Below are 9,349 nucleotides of genomic sequence, written 5' to 3' on the forward strand. Positions count from 1 at the left end.
GTCTGAACACCAGAGACTTCCAGAAAGCCACACAGAAGAATTAAACCAGTAAATATCCAGACGTCAGTTCAGACTGCAGAACGGTGGAATAAAAAGTTACGTTCTATGTGGGAAAAAAAATCATGATAGTGTTTGGATGGCCGGGCCAGATGTGAAGGAGGGCCGCATCCAGCCCACGGGCCGTAGTTAGAGGGCCCCTGCCTTATAACACCTCCTTTACCCAGCATGCATTTCCAAACTTCTTCAGGATTTCATCAGATTCACAGCGTCTCCAAACACATGGAGCTCACAGCACCTCCTCTATTTGATTCCTCCTTGTGGTTCTCCTCCTCTCTTTTGTTCTCCTCCTCTCTTTTGTTCTCCTCCTCTCTTTAGTTCTCCTCCTCTCTTTTGTTCTCCTCCTCTCTTTTGTTCTCCTCCTCTCTTTAGTTCTCCTCCTCTCTTTAGTTCTCCTCCTCTCTTTTGTTCTCCTCCTCCCTGTGGTGCTGAAGATGTGGGCGGGGCAAACAAAAATCTGTTTTCTGATGGGAGTTTCCTCCGTCTGATTCTGTCATTCTCTCTGACACATCTGACTTCCATCAAGCAACAACCACATTTCTTCTCCGTCCTCGCAGGACGCCATCTTGTTCTACATCCCTCAGATCGTCCAGGCGCTCCGTTACGATAAGGTAATCGTGAACCTCTGAGGTTCCGTTGGGCCGGGCCGCAGCAGTAACTGTGGTTCTTCGTCCGGTTCAGATGGGTTACGTCAGGGAGTACATCCTGTGGGCGGCGCAGAAGTCTCAGCTGCTCGCACATCAGTTCATCTGGAACATGAAGACCAACATCTTTGTGGACGAGGAGGGACACCAGAAAGACCGTGAGTGAACCCGGCGAGGCGAATTCGTTAGGAAGTGTTTCTGTCACCACCAGACTGTCTCCTCCCACAGGGAAATCCCAGCTAAATTAGGAAAAGGTTTTTGGTTTTCTTTTCAAAAACTGTTTATTACTAAATATCTTTTGGATCGGAAACATAGAGAAGGCTTTAATTTGCTTAAAAATGAAAAGAAAAGCTGCAATGGCCAGAATATTCAGTCATTGTGACGTCATTTCCTGTAGAACAGGAGAGTCGAACTCAATCATACAGAGGCCAAAATCCAAAACACACTTTAGGTCGAACAGGATAGACATTTACTGAACTCTAAAACTACATTTTGAAACTTTAAAACTGTAACTTTTTAACCTAATTATGAACTAGATATATAGCATTACCTGTGATAATGCTAACGTGAATGCTGTAGCTGAATTTGGTCGCTGAAGATTCTAGTGCTGATAGCGGAAAACGCCAAAGTTGATTTATAAAATCACTGAAGCTAATAGCGGAAAACGCTGAAGTTGATATATAGCTGAAATATGAACTAAACTCCAAAATAACCTAAGAAATCTTAGTAAATGCCAAAATAGTCCAAAAAGCTGCAGAATGCCAAATTTTAAAACTGTAACTTCAATATTTTACTCTCCATAAAAATATATTTTGCCAAAATTATATAAGTTAGAAATGAGCACAAAATAACATCGGGTCATTAATAGCAATAAAATAGAATTACCCGGAGGGCCGGATAGAACTATAATTCTTAGGTCCGGATCCGGCCCTAAGACCCCAAACACACTGATGAATTCCCTTTTATAGCCGATGTCTTCAGCTCCTCTGTGTTGAAGGAAACTCTCAGAAACCAGAACTCGGCTCAAACTCTCTGCAGCCGACATCGGGGAGCTGCTGGAGCAGATGGTGGAGGAGATCACCGGCTCGCTGTCGGGTCCGGCCAAAGACTTCTACCAGAGAGAGTTTGACTTTTTCAACAAGATCACCAACGTGTCCGCCATCATCAAGTGAGTGCACGAGCGCCGCCGCCGCCCCGCCTCCCCCCGCCGTCTGACACCTCTGTGTGTTTCAGGCCGGTCCCGAAGGGCGAGGAGAGGAAGAGGGCGTGTCTCAAGGCTCTGTCCGACATCAAAGTGCAGCCAGGTAACGAGGCGGAGCTTCTTTTAACCAATCAGAGCCCAGGACGCCTCCTCCTGGAGTCTCATGTTTTCCATCAGAACGTTAGAGGAGAAACTTTTTATGTTGAAATTTAATATTTAATTCATTTGTTTCCATTTCGTTTAGTTTGAAACCTTTTTCCTTCTCCGCCGCTTCTCATCAACAACAGAGTTTTAAGGCCAATTTACAAGCAAACACAATTTCCGTTTGTGTTTTCAGGCTGTTACCTGCCCAGTAATCCAGAAGCCATCGTCCTGGACATCGACTACAAGTCAGGAACCCCCATGCAGAGGTCAGAGGTCGCTCCCTCGGTGCTCCTCAGCGCCTGCTGTGAGTGTGTATCAGTCGTGTGTGTTTGTGTGTCGCAGTGCCGCCAAGGCGCCGTATCTGGCCAAGTTCAAGGTGAAGCGCTGCGGCGTGACCGAGCTGGAGCGGGAGGGGCTGCGCTCCCCGTCGGACTCTGTGGAGGACAGCGAGGAGAACCCAGACGGGTCACGCAGGGTCTGCTGGCAGGCGGCCATCTTTAAAGTGGGCGACGACTGCAGACAGGTGACTCCTCCCCTCTGCTGCGTCTGACTGATCTGGCGTCTGCGCAGCGTCACGCCCTCTCACCAGCGTTCCCGTCTGCTCCGCAGGACATGCTGGCTCTGCAGATCATTGGACTTTTCAAGAACATTTTCCAGCTGGTGGGTCTGGACCTGTTCGTCTTCCCCTACAGGGTGGTGGCCACGGCGCCGGGGGTAAGACTCAGCCGCCGCTCCCTTAGTCTGAACATTTGATCAAGACTCCCGAGGTCCAACCCCAAACTAAAATAACAAAACCCAGTAGTATAAGACTGCTGAGGACAAAGAGGGAGAAGAATGAAGCCTAAACCTCTACCGCAGCTCCTCCTCCTGCTGCTCTGGTCCCCGTCTACCTGAGTGAGGCCTCCTCCGTCTGGCCAGCAGGTGCCAATTAAAGGGTCACCAAACAGGGCAGTCGGAGGCTGGCTCCATTCTCAGCCCAGATTTGAAAAATGCCAAAGAGGGGGCGGGGCTAGTGGAGCCAGACTAAGCATCGGAGGTGTGGCTTAGATCTGTGATTGACAGGTTAGCTTTATGTGGCTGCAGTTCTTGCACTATTGACAGCTTTTAGGGAGCATTGGCCCCCCCTACCAGGTGAGCAGCAGGATGGACAAGTGGCTCATCAGCAGCAGCAGGGCGGAACACTCTGGAAGGAGTGTTTCTAAAGCGTGAGGGTTCCTCGTCATCCCAGGATTCAGAGCTTCAGTTGTTGTTGTTCTGCTGTGAAGTTCTGCAGCCCCGGTTCCCTCACCAGCTTTCCACCGGCTTCTCCTCAGTGCGGCGTGATCGAGTGCATCCCCGACTGCAAGTCCAGAGACCAGCTGGGCAGACAGACGGACTTCGGGATGTACGATTACTTCAGGAACCAGTACGGAGACGAGTCCACGCTGGCCTTCCAGAAGGTCTGCAGCTCCTCTTTGGTCCGGATTTTATGTCTGAGTCGCAGGGAAATGTTGACCTTGTTGACCTTGTTGAACCTGCGGCCCCGGGGCCACATGAGGCCCTTTAACCCCTCAGTGAGAGCTCTCTGGTTAAAGAAAAGATGGGGTTTTATTTGAAAAATTAACTGTTCAGTAAATATTAGTAAAGTTTTATTCAACTCATTAACAAACAGATGAGGAGCAGAATCACAAGTCAAATTTTCTTAGCAACGGAGGTTCTTTGTTAGCCACGCCCACTTTGCGAGCTCGCCATGCTGACGCCGTTCTAATCCACTAACTTCCCCTCCCCCTCCTGCAGGCTCGCTACAACTTCATCCGCAGCATGGCGGCCTACAGCCTCCTGCTGTTCCTGCTGCAGATCAAAGACCGCCACAACGGGAACATCATGCTGGACAGCAAAGGACACCTCATCCACATCGGTGCGCCGCGCTCTGACCGCCGCCGCCGCCGCCGTGAAAACGCCAACTCAACGGCGCCGTGTGGTTTGTGTCTGCTCAGATTTCGGCTTCATGTTCGAGAGCTCCCCCGGAGGAAACCTGGGCTGGGAGCCGGACATCAAGCTGACGGATGAGATGGTGATGATCATGGGGGGGAAGATGGAGGCCACGCCCTTCAAATGGTTCATGGAGATGTGCGTCCGAGGTTACCTGGCCGTCAGGTGAGAGACCGGCAAACTCCTCCCACTTCTGAAGATGTTTCTACAGAAAGTTCCAGAAGAAGGAGGTTCTGTGAGCTTCACTGAAGGTTTTTATCTCTGATTTAAAGTTTTCACACATAAAGAGACTTTCTCCAAACACGAGAATCCTGTGGAAACGTTTGGACTTCAAGTATTTTGACATAAATTGTGTTTCCAGCTCAGAAAACCCACAAAACAGGATTTGAGCAGATCAGAAAACTGTAGAAATCTGCTCAAACATTCATGCAGGAAATGAATCTGAACGTTCAACAAATCACGACATCGAGATAACGCCCCACCGAGTCTGCATTATCAGGGATTAATGCACGCAGGATCTGGGGTTCCGCGTCGGGTTCTGGTGTTGGTAAGCGGCTTTCTTCAGTCCAGAACCAGCAGTCCAGCAGAATGTTCTGGAGGACTTCCTGGTTCCTTCTGCTGAGGATCTTCAGCTGGAAGATGAACGATCCGTTTGAAAATACTTGATCCTGATGGATTTGACGTGAAAACGAGGATTTCTCCACAGATTCCAGTTTCAAACCCAAAATTATGCAGAAATAAAGAAATACTTGAAGTCAGTCAAAGTAGATCCTGAATGTCTGTGTTGTTAAAGTTTCATTTACTGCAGATCGATACACTTTCTATGATGTTCTATTTGTTGGAAATGATCTGGATACAAACATTTTATGGATTTATGTATTTATGTGGTTCAGTTTTATAGAATCTGAGTTTCTGCCTAATAGCAATAAATCGATTGATTGATTGATCGATTGATAGTTTGATTGATCCCTCCTTGTGGTTTTGTGTGGAACAGGCCCTACATGGACGCCGTGGTCTCCCTCGTGACCCTCATGCTGGACACCGGACTTCCATGTTTCCGAGGACAAACCATCAAACTCCTGAAGTAAGAAGCGCAGCAGCTCCCCCTACAGGCCGAACCAGGAAGTGTTTTCTCTCCTGTTTATATCAGATCTGCTGCTCAGATGTTGTTTAACCCTTTAACTACCCAAAACATTTACATTTGAAAAATCACCAAAAATATGTATTTTTTCTGCTGCTTATTGCCTTTGTATGGATCCCCTAAAGGGACATTGACGTTTAAAAAAAGGAAGTTAAAAATTTATTATTTTTCAAAAAATAGCAGCTGTGTAAAAAAAAAAACAACTGGTGCTCACCTGTTACTATCCAGAGTTTTTTTTTTACTTCAGTTTTTAGAAAAATAAAATGTTCTGGTTAATAACTGGTTCAAACAAGATAGAACTGAAAAAAAATCTAAAAAAAAAAATAATAATAATAATAATTTTAGTTACTAAGTGCTTCGCATCGGTTAATAACCAGAATTTTTTTTCTTCCATTTTTGTAAAAACTTTTTTTTTTTTACATTTTTTTTTTTACATTAATGTCCCTTTAGGGACTCTGTACCTAGGGTAGTAATACACACAATCATCATTTTTAAAAACACGTTTTCTGTTTGGTTCCAGGCAGTTTCAGGGTTAAACCGCGTTCCTCTTCTTCTCTGCGTCTTTTGGGAAGTTTTCCCTCAAAACAGGAACTCTGTGGAGGTTGTACTTCCTGTTTTAACTCCACCACAGAACCTGGTAGAAGCTGGCAGGCATGGCGGTGGTGGGGTAGTGGTTTGGGCTGCTGTCCAGGCTTCATAACTATTTATATTTAGAGGGATTTTTCTTTTTTTATCATCATGTTTTCACTTTAACTCTATTTTCAACCAAACCTGTGACTCTGGGTTTTTCAAAATAAAACTTAAAAATACAAAGTAAAAGCTCAAACGATGCAGTAAAATAGGAGCCGGCGGTTCCAGAGGAGTCGGGACTTGAACGCTGTGGCTGAATCGGATGAGAAGAAGCAAACCGGACATTTCTGTTGGACCAGAACCAGCAGAACTCCTGCTCTGCTGTTAGATGCAGAACCGGTTCAAACCAGATGTTTGTCCGAGCTCCTGGCAGCTCTTGGACCCGGCGGGGAGCGTCCAGCCGCCGTCCGGAGGGAATCCAACTCTCAGCTGTTGCTGTGCTCTCTTCCTGCAGGGGGCGCTTCAACCCCCAGATGAGTGAGAAGGAGGCGGCGGCCTTCATGATCAAAGTCATCCAGAGCTGCTTCCTCAGCAGCAGGTAAGAGCGCCGCGCCGGCCGTCAGCCAATCAGGAGCCAGCACAGAACACGACTCTGACGCCGGTCTGTTTTGGTTTCAGGAGCAAAACCTACGACATGCTGCAGTACTACCAGAACCAGATACCATACTGAGACCGGCCCGGGTCCAGACCCTCAGCAATAAGGCACTTTAGTCCCGTCCTCTCTGAAGTCGGCCTGAGCTTTAGAGTAGAACCTTTGACTTTCACTGAAACTGCTTTTCCGAGTCGCCCTTTAAGCGTTTTCCTGAAGGACACGGACCGCCGCGGCGCCGCTCTGACGCACTTTACCGAATCTCATCCGAGAACCCACCGACCCGCTTTACACGCAGAGGAACGGGAAAGCACGGCGAGCGTGGGAACCGTGTTCACGTTCCGTCGAGTGCTTCCTGTTGATCAGGTCGCTCGACCGTCCAGGTTACAAACGTTTACGGAGTTCCTGGTGTCGGTCCGGGGTTCCGACTGTTACGTTTACTGAAGGAAGAACCAGAACCGTCCGGACCTTTTACCAACCGGGTTACTGTTGGAACAAAAATCTCACGGATCCTCAGAGACTCTCAAAGAAATAAAAACGTTGACTGAAATATTTGGTTGAGTACTTTCAGAATAAAAGCGGGGAGTGCATACGGTTTGACATTGTCATGGATTTAGTTTTAAAATAAGTTTACAGAAATCTCTAAAGCGGTGATGCTTTTAAGCTGAAAAGATACTTTTTGTTTTATATCGTTACCATAGAAACCAAGGCACGCGTAACCAAATAGAGACGACAAAACAAAAGTCTTGGGGTTTACTGAGTTTTATTGTTTAATGTTGCAGTGGTTTATAAACTCTCTGATTGGCTGGAAATCTCCATTATGATGAGGAAGTAGGCGGGGCTTGCACTAACTGATGTGAGTCCCTGCATGTGTTCATCAGCAGAGGTTTGCTGTGCAGCATCTCCTTCATGGAGGATCAATCGATCGATCCTGAGGGGCTGTACGGAACTCAATAGGGGCCAAGATTATCTGGAACATAAATGACACAAAATGGATAAAAATATTGGTGTTTAGCCAGAATAAATGTAAAAATGACCCAAACGTTTTGCTATTCTAAAATAAACTTAATTATTTTCAGCTTCAAATGTTCTGTTTTTTAGGTTTCAAAACTCAAAAATTAAATTTAAATCTTTTTTCACTTTTAACTGTTTTCTTTTTTTTTTTGTTTTTCTTTTAAACCTGAAAATTTCAGTTTTAAAACTTTTGGCCCCATTGTGGCGCGTTAAGGCGGGGCTAACCATTTAAAATCGAGAGGGTGGTACCTTCAGTCCCGGTGCGTTCACTGACTCTAAGAACTGTGATAATACGGTCAGAAAATGTCTGCTTAGTCTGAACTATCAGAGTCTGAAGTTGTTCCAAGATGAGAAGTCACATTTCAGTAATGTGCAGGTCTTTGTAATAGTTGTTATTTTAAAAAAGATGTTCATATCACAACTAAAAAAAGGTTTTGTTCATGCCTAATGAAATGTAACTGTATTTAAAAAAAGTTCAAACCTGGAACAGTGGGATTTGAATCCATGAATCCCAGAAAAAGGATTCTGAGTCCTGCTGTTTACTGGTGTGTCACTGGAGAGTTTTATGTGATTTAAGTAAATTTTCAGATTCAAAAAGGAAAAAAAAGAATTATAAGTGGAAAAAAAAGATTTGAAATTGAAATTTTGATTTTTGAAACCTAAAAAACAGTTTATTTTAGAATAGCAAAAAGTTTCAGACATTTTTTTTTTGGGCCAAACACTGATATTTTTTTCAATTTGTTTTCTTTGGTTTCAAATAATATTGGTCCTAAATTAGCTCCATATAGCTGCAGCCTCAGCCGAGGGTTCGAATCCTCCAGAGAGCTGCAGGAAAGAGGCGGCCGCTGGCGCTCCTCTCTGGATTTTTGTGGATTTTAGTGAAACTTCTGGAAAAGACGCAGAAGTTTTGTGTTTCGACGTCGATCCCAAGATCCGAACAAACTGAACAGAATCCCCAAGAGTCTCTGAGGATCCGAGAGTTCAGTTTTTAAAAACTCCTGAAGGTAAATCCTGTGAAGCATCTCAGACGAGACGCTGCAGCCCGAGTCCAGACGGATCCTCGGAGAAGATCCGGTGACATTCCCGGTGTTCCGGTCGGCTTCGTCTTCAGACTGGATGATCTGAAGTCACGTCAGCTTCAGCTTCAGTTCCTCTAGATGTTCTGAGCTGCACAGGAGCTTCATTCATGTTACATTGTTGATTGTTTCTGAGTTTTTTGTTTGTTTTTAGTGTTTTAGTTTGTCTGTAACTTAACTTTAAACATTTTATTTTTTTAACTTTTATTTTTTTCTTTGTTTTCATTCCATACTCGTCATTTTTGTTTTTTTTTCCTCAGATGTCGTTTACTTTCCTGTTTTTTGTCGGTTTATTCTTGTGCGTTTTCTCCTGCGGGACTCGCTGCCGATCGGTGGTTCTCCTCCGAGCTTCGGGCTCCAGAACATTCCTCGTGATCCCGTCGGAGTTGAAGTGTTACTGATGAAGACGATGAAGACTAAAGCCATCTGTCCTACCCCTGGTAGAAACACCACTGTAGTGATACTTGACGACAAAAACGTAACTTTATGCAAAGTATTGATGTGTATTGAAGCTGTTTCTGTGTTTTGTTTTCACCCTGTTGCTGTGTGTGCGTTTGTGTGCGTTTGTGTGCGTTTGTGTGCGTTTGTGCGGGAGCAGCCGCTCTTCATCGGGTCGGTTCTGCTCCGGGTCGGTTCAGGTTTCAGGTCAGACGGAGCGGATCAGTAACGAAGGTTTCCATGCTGTCGGGTTTGAGCTTTGACCTGTAAAAACATCTGATTTCTTCAATAAATATCAACACCAAACTGATCTTTGACTTTGTTTATTCTTTTATTCTCTTTCTGACTTTTTTTTATGACTAGTTTTTTAGGTAATACCATTTTTATTAAGCAGAATCTAACTTCTACAAAACTTCCAAAGATATTTTTGGTTCAATCTTTGAA

At 45.2% G+C, this 9,349-nt stretch overlaps 1 protein-coding gene across 5 annotated transcripts in view; it reads left to right on the forward strand.

Annotated features, from left to right (window-relative positions):
- Positions 1–9,215, forward strand: part of pi4kaa (phosphatidylinositol 4-kinase, catalytic, alpha a) — a 34,157-nt gene extending 24,942 nt beyond the window's left edge. For 4 of the 5 annotated variants that reach the window (XM_024299393.2, XM_024299395.2, XM_024299396.2 and 1 more), the window contains exons 42-54: positions 615–668; positions 739–859; positions 1,740–1,869; positions 1,935–2,005; positions 2,240–2,312; positions 2,389–2,569; positions 2,656–2,760; positions 3,360–3,485; positions 3,823–3,943; positions 4,023–4,182; positions 5,012–5,101; positions 6,243–6,326; positions 6,407–9,215. In XM_024299393.2, the coding sequence (XP_024155161.1) occupies positions 615–668; positions 739–859; positions 1,740–1,869; positions 1,935–2,005; positions 2,240–2,312; positions 2,389–2,569; positions 2,656–2,760; positions 3,360–3,485; positions 3,823–3,943; positions 4,023–4,182; positions 5,012–5,101; positions 6,243–6,326; positions 6,407–6,458 (1,368 nt within the window). In that variant the 3' untranslated portion in view covers positions 6,459–9,215. Of the gene's footprint in view, positions 1–614; positions 669–738; positions 860–1,739; positions 1,870–1,934; positions 2,006–2,239; positions 2,313–2,388; positions 2,570–2,655; positions 2,761–3,359; positions 3,486–3,822; positions 3,944–4,022; positions 4,269–5,011; positions 5,102–6,242; positions 6,327–6,406 lie in introns of those variants that run through there. The other variant, XR_002922237.2, reaches the window with a different exon arrangement.
- The last annotated feature ends 134 nt before the right edge of the window (positions 9,216–9,349 follow it).

This window comes from Oryzias melastigma, linkage group LG12 (assembly GCF_002922805.2).
Source record: "Oryzias melastigma strain HK-1 linkage group LG12, ASM292280v2, whole genome shotgun sequence".
Taxonomy (NCBI): Eukaryota; Metazoa; Chordata; class Actinopteri; order Beloniformes; family Adrianichthyidae; genus Oryzias; species Oryzias melastigma.